The sequence below is a fragment of the Periplaneta americana genome, chromosome 4, assembly GCF_040183065.1.
Source record: "Periplaneta americana isolate PAMFEO1 chromosome 4, P.americana_PAMFEO1_priV1, whole genome shotgun sequence".
NCBI classification, from domain to species: Eukaryota; Metazoa; Arthropoda; class Insecta; order Blattodea; family Blattidae; genus Periplaneta; species Periplaneta americana.
The window spans coordinates 124,395,044-124,408,600 of record NC_091120.1 but is presented as its reverse complement, the minus strand read 5'-3'; the positions used below and the strand labels follow the sequence as shown (position 1 = coordinate 124,408,600).

The window sequence follows — 13,557 nt, the reverse complement described above, 5'->3', positions numbered from 1 at the left end:
AATGTTCAATACTCCAATATGTATTCTTCATTTCAAAAAAATACTCAGTTTCCTGACATTAATGTACTGCCCTATCTTAAACGTCAAACTTTGAAATGCTGTCGAGAAAAATTACAAGAACACTTTGGTTCCCACCTCGTGAAATACAGAACTAATTAGATGCAACATGTACGGTGAATGGACAGAAATGGAAATTCCATAGATAATTCTTAAATACAGGCCACAGAGAAGAAGAAATCAGAGGTGTCCTCTGAAGAGACTCTGAATAACTGAAGTTGAAACAGTTCATATGGCTCCACTCCATGATAGTTTGTGATGATGATGATCGATCATCATCATAATTATTATAATCATCATCATCATCATATCATCTTTCATTTCAAAGAACAGACTTTCGTACCTCTTCTCCACTGAATCAAACTGCTTTGCTGAATTGTCTTGCAAATCCTCAAATTATTTGGGGATTCTCTTGCTTTAGACTAGCTTGCTTGGAAACCTTTTCTACAGAATTGCAGGGTTTTACATTCTATGAGCCTGTTATAGGTGGAACACTTTTTTTTTGCGTAGCACAGAATCTGTCCTGTGAAATAGTTCGACTGACAAGAACAGTGAAAGTTAAGAACGAATAATTGGAATGCATTAGTTTTATAAATGCGGCAATATTAGATCAAGATTTTGTTGAATCACTGAAACAGATGCAAAAAATTCCACCAATTCTGTGTAATTTTAAAGAATAGACGAAATGAAATGTGTGACTGTCCATCTTGTAGGACACAGTGGTCGAAGGTGAAATATTTCATCACATTGGACCATGTTAAGTGCATTTCTGCACTTATGAATTGAATTATTGTATCTTGTACCACCAAATTCAGAGAATGTGCTAAGTAAGGTATGTAATGAAACTATTTTCTTTATGTTTTTGCGTGCACTTCATTATACACCAGCTATATTCTCTACTTCATGAAAGCATTGAACTCTACAGCTTGAACTGGAGAATCCAAAACGAGCAGTATGTCGCATATAATATGAAATATGATTGGAAAAAATTGTAATTCCTGCTTCAAAAAAAAAAAAAAAAAAAAAGCTCAATTTCTGAAGATTCTGTGACCAATTTAAAAAAAAATTATGGAAACTTCCTTTCTACTCACGTGAGATGTTTCAACACAGATTATTGCGAAATGTAAGTGTTTTTAACTCATCCATTCAAATATTTTATCATTAATGGTCTTAACTGTAAATGAAGAAATTTGTTCTATATCACTTCTGAAACAAGTAACATACATTAGTTACAAAGAATATTTTGTACAAAGTAGTTTTAAATTACGAATAAATATTTTTAATTATCACGTATTCAATGTAATTTCTTAAGTTTTATATAAATTTGCTAAGAATATAACCAGAAATTACATTTGCTTTTTCAGTTAGAATGATCATATTGTATTTTAGTTTGTTTTTGAAGTAAACTGTTTTTCAAGTCGATTAAATTGAATATAACTTAGATGTATTATTTGTACTCTAAATCATTTGACTGTTTCTATTTAAACAAAGAAAAAGGTGATGTGTTGTGTATCTAATGCTCTTTATTTAACAATGAAGTCATTCTCCTTCGTGCTTCCCAATATTTCGATGTGATGTCTTGAGCTATTTGAAGGGCTGTGCAGCTTGCCAGATGATCCATATCCATTTCCTTCTCCTGGCAGCATACCAGACGATTTGGTGAAGTCTGTGTACCGATTCTATGGAGATGTTTACTTAAACAGTCATGGCCAGTGTGTAGCCTGAACATAGCAACAACAGATTTACGAGGAAGGTCTGGGATTAGACGTGCAATTTCCAACAGATTTTTCCATTTGGTATTTTCGTTTTCTGCTACTATTTTAATATTGTAATACAAAGAAAAATATATAGTAATTAAAATTCCACTATAAATGTGTTTCCTGCTTTGTCCATGAGACAGTATTAATAAAAATATGACAAACGGAAAGTCCTGGCAGTTGGATGAAAGAGTGGTTAATTTCTGGAAAAGGATGCTTCACATTCTAGTAACTGCTTCAGATAGAGGTTGAAACCGAGCGCTCCTTTTGACTGAGGAGCTATTGGCAGGCAATGTAGAGTGAGTGGAAGCCAAACCTGAGAGCTTGAGTGATTATACATAAAGAGAAATCGGAAAAACCAATCTCAGACATAGTTATGCATTGCTCTCTTGCAGGATATTGGTGACCACTGAGCCGCTGAAGACCATGTTTATTTAGTTTTAAAGTAGTTCTTTTGTTTCTGTTAACACTACAAAGAAGACCCTTACATATAAATTTTCAATCATTTGTATAAAACCAACAAGAACCACCACTTTAAATACATTTATTTAATATGAATACATATATATTCTGAACATAATTACGTAATATGATCTACAAATTACTCACAAAGGAACTTTTTTTCTATCATAAATATAGTTATGCATGCAGGCATGTGGAATTGGAAAATTGAATTGAAATATTAATGTACAATATTTGTATAAATACAACAAACACAGGTTATATCACTACATCATGTTCATATCTCTTGTTAGTCAGTATATCATTACAAGATGCCAATACAATTTTGCTTTTAGGAACTGTTTTCATGTAGAAATGTGTACAGTACTGCTACCAATAATGAAATAGGTAATAAAAATAACTTATATAATATAGACCTTTTTGTATAATATCAAAACACACCACAATTTGTGTGAATCTTTTCTGTAGCAAATGTGTCCGTGTACATGTCATAGAGATGCACAACAGGCAGTGATGTAGAACTCCTAAGTTTTTTGAATCTGGGCATTAGAAGGATATAATGTGATTATAAACACATCCTGCTTGTCTTCTACTTCTAGGAGAGAAGACTCAATACTAATTTTACAGTGGTTGAGTTGATTTGTTTTGTAGGATGTCACTCTACCAAGTGGCAATGGGCCAGTATTTATTAAGAAAATTATATTCCTTCTCTTCTCGTCTTTCTAATTCATACAGCTATTCTGAATTCTGTTGTCTGTGTTATTTCATTTATACACATACGAAACATATGGGGACATGAAGGTAAAGGTCCCATATTTCCATGACCTTTTAACTAGAATGACATGGTGTAATTAGCACTAAATTTCAAGCGCCCTTTACCACTAGAAAGTACCCAGTACTCAATTTGACAGAAGCTGAGTGGACCTCGGAGCAGTCCTTAAAGTTTATGCAGTGGAAAATTTCGGCAACACCTGGAATTGAATCCAGGATCTTTCACTTTAGCTAACCAGCCATCTATCAGTAAGTTAAAATAATACTAATACATTAAACATAAAGACAGTTACACTATCATTCACTTATGCATATTTAATTCTATGATAAATTTAATGACTGGTAAATTTATATGAAGTCCCTCAGATTAATTACTAGAGATGATAGATTTTTGCTATCACGATAAATAGAAAATGTGCCCAAATGCTGTCAAAATAAGTACCTGTAATTTTATGTTTGTATTAAGTATATTACTGTAGATTTTTAATCCGTGATAAAAAGCAAAATTCAGTATAAAATACGAAATGTACGTGTTTCTGCGATATAAGAGCGAAATTACATTTTATGAGATTTATTGTGTTTTTGTAAAACAAAAAATTAGAATCTATCTAATGGTTCCACCACATACAGGTTCATAAATTTTTTCAATTAATTTGATCACCTCCTCCATGTTAGCTTTTACAATATGAATAGCATAGGAATGTGAACTACCTGATATCTTCTTTGTTTTGTTGCTATCTATATTGTTATCTCGAGTTTTCAACTAATCTGTCTGGTGTTGATGGTAGAATATTGGCTGTCTATGCCATCTCTTTAGGTGTAGTGTTTCCTCACAAACAAATTGTGTGTGGTAGTGGGTGATTGTGATTGGTAACAATCACACCATATCTTTTGGCATATTTCTTAATGTTCAGAATTTCACTGTAATTTTATATGCGTGTTTCTTAATGTTCACAATTTCACTGTAATTTTATTTGCGTGTTTCTTAATGTTCACAATTTCACTGTAATTTTATAGTTCCTTCAGTTATTATTTTCAAGAAATTTTAACTGGAACATCTAGAAAATGCACCTGTTAACATATTGATGATATTAAATATCTATCACTGAACTTTGCATAAAAAAATGTTCCATCACAAAATGCTACAGAATGCTAAATTGTAACATTGAAAGTTCTATAAAATGCTAAATTTGATTTTTAAAGTGCTAAATTTTTTATTTTAAGTTGCTAAAATCTACCATTTCTGCTAATTACAGCTGAAAGGAAACAGTCTTCATCTACGAATATTACATATGTTACAATACTATATGAACAAAGATATTGGTTCCGAATTGAATCCTGTATCAGAAGAATAGGCTCAGTACCAATATCAATATTGAATCATTGATATCAGTATCAAAATCGAAAGTGCTCTAAAAATTTGAAATCTTTATCATTCCTTGAAGGTTATTAGAAGCATTTGACTATTTTCAGGAATTTGTGTTGCTTGCACAAATGTTTTGAAGTGCTTTAAACATGTATTGCAGTTCAAAACTTAGATCGATTTCTTTTAAAGTACTGCCAGATTTGACTAATGAAATGGGATATGATGAAAATCACAAGAAATTCACTGGGTGAAAATTAAAATTCGCATGTGACGGCTCACATTCTCACTTTATAGTTGATTTTGCCTATTTCATTTTCAGTTATGGTCGTTATTAACTTTTGATTATGGAATGAAGAGGGCTTGTTGTCGTTCAGAAAACAGGAATCATCTTGTTGGAGTAAAATTATTTTTGCCAATCTACTAGTTGAATTTTACTTTTTTTTCGCAACGAATTGAAATAAAAAAGAGTTAATAAATACCAGTATCACAACAAAGGTAATACTGATATAAATGAAATATCGGGAGTAAAGTATATCTACTGATGTAATCTAGTATTGTATCAGTAGAATTATTATATTCCCTCAGACCAATGGTTTCCAAAGTAGAGTCATGTAAAGAGCTGAGGGGGTCACAGGATGATTTACAAAATAAACAAAAAATCGCCTTATTAACCTACCTTAATTTTGTATTTAGAAACATAAAAATAAATAACATTTAAGACAAAAGTAAAAAAAAAAAAAAAAAAAAAAAGAAAACAGTAGTTATAAAGTAAAAAATAATTAATTCGATTAATGTGCCTGTTTTTCAGGAAGTATCTTCTCGTCATTACTAAGTATTCAATACACACAGTAATATCAATTTCATACTCAAGGAGATTTCTCGCTTTTGTTTTTATAGTATCATAGATGAGAACCTTATTTTGCATAAATACGAGATTGCAAATGTTATCAAGTTTCTTTTGCAAGCTCGAGGTATTCTTTTGATGCAAAATTGGTGTATGCTGTGCGAAAAAAAGTGTAGTTCCAACATTCCATCAGTATATATTTCAGTGAGTTTTCCTCTATTTTTTTTTTTTTTTTTAATTTAAGCCACTTGAATGCAAATGAATGTGTAGAGACCGGGAAAAATGGATGAAATGGACGGAGAGAGGCGAACCCGACACTTAGCAGCAGAAGGGACTGAAGAGGAAGAAGAAGAAGCATGAGGAGGAGGAGGAGAAGAAGAAGAAGAAGAAGGAGGAGGAGGAAGAGGAGGAGAAGAAGAAGAAGATCTAAAAACGGATTCAGTATGTTGCAATTGTTTTGAATTCCTTCCGCAAAATACTAAAAAATCTGTTGTTTAATTTCGTACTTTGGGTGGTGTCCATTGATTTTGAGTAAATTTATAGTTGTTTGCAATTTTATAGCGACTTGTATTTTGCAAAGGGGGTAAGAACCAGTACAGTAGTGGTGGGTTGCAAACAGAAGTCTCGTCCAAAAGTGGGTCGCACCTTCACAAAGTTTGGGAGCTACTGCTTAGACATTGTGAAAGTAAGTTTGTTTACATATTCCCTTCAACAGTGTGAAAGAAGGAATGAATCTTTCTATTAAGCCAATTGTGCATTTGTCATTACATTATATATATATATATATATATATATATATATATATATATATATATATATATATATATTTTTTTTTTCATTTATACAAACTGTAGAGTGTGATAGTTCGTAATTTTCCTAATTTATCAGAACAGTTGTAAATAGTTGACTTAATTTCTTTAACTTTTTCATTACTATTCCAGTATTTCATTTGACGCACAAAATTCTGATCTGCCTATCTGTATTGATTATACAATTTTCTTTAAAATTAATAACGTAGTAGTCAATCTAAGTGCATTTTAATTAAGTATTAAATATTGTACTTTGCATTTAGAATGTTTTCGACTTGATTCTCAGAGAAGTTGCTTATTGTCTTACTTTTAATTTTTAGTTTTTCTGTGCTAAGGCCACAACTGTTTACTTGCAAGAAATTTTATTTCTTCAATTTAAGGCTACTTGTTATTTTCATGTTTGCACAGTTCATATAGCAGTATTAAAGAATCTAATGGGCTTGTTAATAATTTGATTGTATTAGATTAAAGTGTTAATGGTTTCGTCAGCTCGTCTATCAGAACTTGTATTAGGCCTAGCGACTTGATTTTCTAAAAGAAATTGTATGTGAACTTAAAATGTTAAATGTTATGTTTTATTTAACAACACACACAAGTGCAGAGGTTATATCAGCGTCGCCGGATGTGCCGGAATTTTGTCCCGCAGGAGTTCTTTTACATGCCAGTAAATCTACTGACATGAGCCTGTCGCATTTAAGCACACTTAAATGCCATCAACCTGGCCCGGGACCGAACCCGCAACCTTGGGCATAGAAGGCCAGTGCTATACCAACTTGCCAACCAGGTCGACGTGAACTTAAAGTAGACCTACTTATTCAACATACATATTTCATCAAGTCGCAGAACTTTAAAATTTAAACGCAACATATTACAACAATCTGTGAATGAATTGGTCTGTTTAATTTATTTATGTTGTATTATGGTTCAACAGTACTCTAGAATCGTATATTTCAGATTACTTTCTGATTCTGTCACATATGTGCAAATAATTAGGATTTCGTTAATAGGGCTATGAAATTCTTGTCTTTGTTGGGACTTACATAACTCATCGTTGGGTTGCTACCTACCTATGAAAGTTTAATATAGAAATTTGAAGAATTGGATATACCCCCTCTCCTTCAAAAAAAAAATCCTTTGAAAATATCGCAAGATTGAATTAAAAATATACTTAATTCATAATTTAAGAGTACCACTCCTTTTTTCCTGTTCTTTATGCACAAGATTGTTTTTTTTTTTTTTTTTTTTAGCTTTGTCATCAGTGATTTTCTCAAGTAGTCTTGATTTTTAATTGCTAACAGCTAACTTCATATTATGATCATTTCTTATTTCTTATACATAAATAAATTTAAGAAATTACACATTTACGAAAGCTCAAACAGTTCACACGATTACAAATTTCACTACGTTTGTATATTGATTACAGGACTATTGCCAAGTTTATCCAAATATTACGCCAGTCCTCAACTCTATATTCTAAGGATTTCTTATTGAAGATTGGCATTGCTTGTAGAGATATTTTGACTGTTTATGTAAAGTACCGTATATTTTTATTTAAATAATAATTATTGGCTAATATTAAAGTTCTAAATTCTTAAGAATTGAATTATACATACTTATTTTCACCGGACATTTATTGTCATAGTAATACATTTAAATATGGCAACCTATTTCAGCTATTTACTATTCCAAAAATGGAACTCGAAGTATTATTCATAATGGCACATACTGCTCCATAAACATTATTCATGTTCTAAGAGGAACAAGGTACTGTGATATATGTTACTATACCTGAATAATTCATTAAAATAATATTGTGTAACTCTTTTACTGCTGAAAATGGATTACAGAGCAATATTTTGCATCTAATGCCCATAACATTAATAGTTCTCTAGAGTGACCATAAACCTTCCAGATGAAAATTTAAAACACAGAGAAAGAAGCTTTTGAGGAAATTTAGATGACTACACACTTCAGTGCTGTAGAAAAAAATCAAAATGTTTAACTCGTTGAAATACAAATGTAAATTGTATGCATGGGTTGAGAGCATCGAGAAAATAAAAAAAAATAATTGTAGGAACTTTCTTTGATTAATAAAGAATTCATTAAATTACTGTAGTCTGGTAATTAATGTTGTATAATTAAAATTGCATGTATAGTCACTCACTTTACATTGCTGTAATAAAGGGAAGTAAAATGCTGCAATGAAAGTATTAATTTGTCAAATAATACATGGTAATGCTACGTCATGTGTGAGTATTAATGTACTTGTATATAGTGCAAATTTATTTTGTGACCACTGAAAATTATTTTTTAGATAATGAAATAGATAGTTGAGATTAAAAATATTCAAGGCAAATAATCCATTTTAAAAATTGATAGATTCAGGAATGGTACATAAGATAAATGTATACATAATTATATGGTCAGTGCTTTGAATTTTCAATTCATAATTGAATCATAGGGAAGATCATTTTTACCATATGACCCCGTAATCAACTTGTAACACTTCAGTAGCAGGCATAAAGATTCTGGTGGCAGTTCAAATATGACTATGAATTGTTTGTTGGGAATATCAAAATTATTATTGTTCATTCTGTGACTATCAACTTCCCAGTTGCTCTGGTAGTGACTACCAACATTCCAATTGTTCAATTCGTGACATTCGTATTAATAAATTTATGACTATTGTTGTTCAGTCAGGAGCGGCTCGATTGTCCAACACAATGGTAAATGAAATTAAAAAAAGAACAAATTCAGGTGAAAAGGAGAACTGAGGACATTATCTGCTGAATGCCTGCTATGCCACCGAAAAAGCAATATGTCGATCATGAAAAGAGAATTCTTAACATCTACAATGACAGAAGCAATAGAACTATATTGGATTTTTTGCGAGGAATGGCTCACAACATTCAACTGTACTTTTACATTCTTTCTGTGTATTGTTAGTTGTAACTTTGTTTTAACATTTTAATAATAGTAATCATAATTATTTTAATTAATTAATGTCGGTTACTTACGCATCTGAACTTCGTTATTGTTGGGCTTAAAGTGTTGTCGGGAAATTTTGTTGTCGAGCAATTGTGATGTCTGGCAATTTGTGTCTAGTAAACGAGTTGGCAAGCGAAGTTGTGTCGAACAATGGAACCAAACCTGTTCAGTCAACTGTCAAAAGACTGGTTGGAGTCTTGGAACCTCATAAGTGACATCAATAAGGCATCACTCATGAGGCAACTGAGCCAGGAGCTAATGGGGTAGGGTGGTCAGTTAATTTCTTCCACCATTGCATACATCGCTGACTAGTAGGCTAACACACTCCTCTTGCTAACACATTACTCTAATCAGACTAAAATGTATACAAACAGTTGGTCTTCAGAATGATTCCAATTTTCACACCACTGACATTTCCACTGTGGTAGGGCTGCACTAGAATTTCTACATATAACATTATCATGTACAACTGTGGAAATTTTTTATTTGTATTTAAGCTGCAGCCATAACTAATCATTGGTCAAATCCTTTTTGGTGCTGCTGCTGCTGTTGATATTATTGTATGTTTAATTATGATTGAAGTTACGAAACACTGCAAAAAAGTAAATCCATGGTGCTACAGCCCATGAAGGGCCAAAACCGACCAGCCGGCTGCTGGCCTCACGTCCATATGCCGAAGCAGAGGTGGACGATCATCCAACCAGAATGGAGCTATCGTGTGGTTAGCACGATGATCCCCCAGCCTTTACAGCTGGTTTACGAAACTGGATTTTCGCTACCTATCATAGCTCCCCAAGTGCATCTCGAAGCTGGGTGGGCACTGGTCCCATACACTGGCCGAAATTTCATGAGAAAATTTCTTCCCCCAGGAGGACTCGAACCAACGCGCATTCCGTAATGTGGGTCCTAGGCGAGATGCCTTAGACTGTGACGCCACGGCGTGGGACATGAAACACTGTACATAGTACACATTAAAATTTCAATGAAAAATACTAATGAAAATATGCAGTAGCACATTGTTTTCTTAATAAAATAAAAAATATATCAGTGCTTCATTCATAAGTTTATTTGAACACGAAGTCTAGTCTTTTTTGCTATTGGAAAATTTATTGATCACTTTATCATTGAAATTAACAGTTTTGTCAATAATGACTTTTTCTATGCTTAGCATTGCCAAAGCACCCAACTCGTTTTGTGCCATTGTACCTCTTAAAAAAGTCTTCACTCTTTTCAGCATAGAGAAGCACCTTCCAGACTCAGCAGTACTCTTGGGAGTAGTTATTTTATTATTTTGAGGGGAGTGAACACTTAAGTACTGTACAGGAATTGCCCATTTCTGCATCCAGCATGATTTTTTACACATTCATAAGCCGTGAGATATTACGGAATTCTTGGCTCTTGTACAAAACAGATACTGTAGATTAGTTTTCAGACGTTCTTTATGCAAGAAGGAGAAAGCTTCGAAAGTTTTATCAAATTCTGGTAAAGAAAACTGTATTCAATCTATAAATTATCTTTGAAAATGGAGACAATTTTTCTGCTGACAGATGTTTATTGAAAGCAAATCTCATTCTTCTTATACCTGATAAGAAATGGTATCACACACCTCTTTTACAGAGACATGATACGAGTATTGCGAGTTTATCTTCCTTTTCTTGACTGAAAGAGTTTCTCTTTGATGAGTAACATGAAGTTTGTTTCTTTCATGATTGTCTCAAGACATACATTTACTGGTTTATAGATACTAATGGAGTTGGCATTACAGTGCTGCAGCTGGTTATATTAAATGCTCATATGAGACATGATCCGATGAAAAATTGTATCCAAAAGTTGAAGTCTTAGTCGTTCAAGTACCGAGACTCCCTGCAGCTGCTTGCACAGTAGAATGATTTCTGTCAGTTTGAAGCTTTTCAAAGCATTCTATTAGGTCAAGATATCTTTATTTTCAGAAACTGTATTAACTAATTGGCTATTAAAATTCCATTTTGTGTTAGATCCTTCAGGTATTCGTTTAAAAACATTGTCTAACACAGCTAATGGTAAGGGCAACAGAAAAATGCATACATAGTGGTGAAGAACTGAACTAGATTTAGCTGATGTGCATAGCTTTGCACAAAATGTGCATATTTGTGTAATTGTTTAATATTTGTCTCCACATCTTCCTTTTCCCCACTCATTACGGCCACTCCGTCTGCACTAGCCAACTCAGCAGGCTGCTATGAGTGTAGACTCTTGCTTGTTGTTTCATAAGCTTTCTTCCCTACTCTTTGTTCTGTTAGCTTGCTGTCCAGATGCTATGCGCTATTTTTCCCAGCCCAAACCATATAAAGATTGATAGTTATGGAATATAGATGAACGCAACTATCTACATAACAGCTATAGCTGAACGCAAATATAAGAATTTAGTCATACAGGCCGATCTTTAAAGAAGAATGTACACAAATCCTTAAAAATTATTCAGATACGGTATTTAGTTTCCCTTTAAAATTTCAGGGAGGACTGCAGCCCTTATGGGCAAGCTGCTACTGGGTTTCTCTCTTGTAATATGATGTGTATTTTATTTTTTTTATTGTATCATATTAGTAGTGGCAGGCTGCAGATTTCTTGAATGTTACCTGTAGTTGTCCACCACTGTGAAGTAACAGTATGTCTGACTGTGAAACGAGCGGGCCTGGGTTCAAATCCTGGTTGAGAAAAGTTATCTGGTTGGGGTTTTTCCGGGGGTTTTCCCTCAATCAATTGAAGCAGAATTACTGGGTAACTTTCGGCGTTGGACCTTGGACTCATTTTGTCATCACTAATTCAAAATGTCATTATTACCTTAGCTCAGGTTAAGTTCACGGTGCAGCATGTTATATATGTACAAGAGCACGGACGTTCGGCGACAAAATAGTTCACAGAACGGGAGTGGTAAGCATAATAAGCCTCAGGCTGCAATGTATATCTTTGGGTCCCTCCTCCTTCAAATGTAAATACCAAAATAAGGTTATTGTTGATTGGAAAATGGATAAAGCTACGAGAAAAATTAACTAGAAAGTAAATATGGTTTCTGTATGTACTATCTTTCTTCTGTGAAGATGTCCAATCATAGCAATAGCTGCAAGAATTACGACATTCTTGTCTGCCTTGTCATATTTCTATTATTTAGGATGCATTCATTCTGTACTACTGGATGCAATGTTTTCAGAGCGTAATTTATACTAGGATTACATTATGTTCATCTCATGAATGTATAGACGATAAAAGTTGTCAGCATAGCTTTTACTGAAGTTCTAGTACATTTGTGCTCCTTTATTTCGATGGCAACACTGAGTTTCAACTGCATTAGAAGTTAATACCTAATGTGTGGAATCTGTTCTCTCTAACATAATAATTTAAAAGAAAATATCATTATCTGACTTAAACTTTTAATTATTCACACATGTCTGAAAGTCATGCAATAAAGAATACAATCAATGTAACACTGATAGATCTTTTTTCATTTAAGAATTATGTCTACTTTGAAAGTTACATTGGATGCAATTGTGATCCATTTCTTTTTGTATCACATTTTGGTGCATATAGTGATGAAGTGTGATGTTCTTAAAATGGGTAAAATTAATGTTAATGAATGCGTGAATCATAATAATTTATGAGAAATGGATCCTGTCATTGTAGCGCTCATTTGTGTTTTGTCCACCAGATGAGCCTTGAGGTGTTCCATTTGCAGATGATGGATATTGTGCACTGTTCGTGGCAAATGCGTAGCTCCCACTTCTTGATGTCACACGACTGTACTGTGTTGGAGTAGGTGCATACTGCGAGCTGACTGTGACAGCCTTAGGCACAGCTTGTCCAGGTTGGTAGTTTCCAGTGTTTCCATTTGTTTGATATTGCACAGCATTGCCTGCTGAACGTTGTTGGAATGGCACTGAGAAATGTGTTTGTTGTAAAGGTGGCAAGGAAGGGACATTGTTTCCAATATTCAGATTGTTTGGTGAAGAATTATACGTATTGAACGAAGGATTATTTTGGCTAGGGGGAAGTCTTGAAGAATTAGTGGAAGACAGAGGATAGTTTATGTTACTACCAGAAGAAGCAGGATTGTATATGCCACTCCCAGTGGTTGAGACAGGTCCAAAATTTATTCCAGGGTTCAATGTACTGCCAATTGGTGATCCAGTAGGTTTTGGAGTAAAGATACCTTGACTTAGTTCAGAAAGCTGAGCTTCAGACAATTGTGATCCAATAGCTGGAGCTTTAGCAGCTTCAGGTTCATTTAAACGTCCGGCAAATAAGACATCACCTGTTTCAGTGTTTCTGAGGAAGAAGAGAAATGGATGGTTGAAGATCAATTTTGGGAGAGCTGCACCCATTAAAGGCACCACAAGAGAACCTGTTGAGAAAAAAATACGAATAAATTTCCTTTCTCTCTCTCTTTCTTTTTTTTTTTTTAATCGTTCGTTATGAAATTACATTTTGCCATCTACATCTCAGGATTGGTATGTGTTGTTACACAACTCA

General features: G+C 33.5%; 1 protein-coding gene across 1 annotated transcript in view; it reads right to left on the bottom strand.

Moving 5' to 3' along the window:
* Window positions 1–2,342: 2,342 nt before the first annotated feature.
* The window catches only part of LOC138698177 (serine protease inhibitor 42Dd-like), a 228,915-nt gene continuing 217,700 nt past the window's right edge, over window positions 2,343–13,557 (bottom strand). The window contains exon 8 of the mRNA XM_069823922.1: window positions 2,343–13,429. Coding sequence (XP_069680023.1) covers window positions 12,684–13,429 — 746 coding nt within the window. The 3' untranslated portion in view covers window positions 2,343–12,683. The remainder of the gene's footprint in view (window positions 13,430–13,557) is intronic.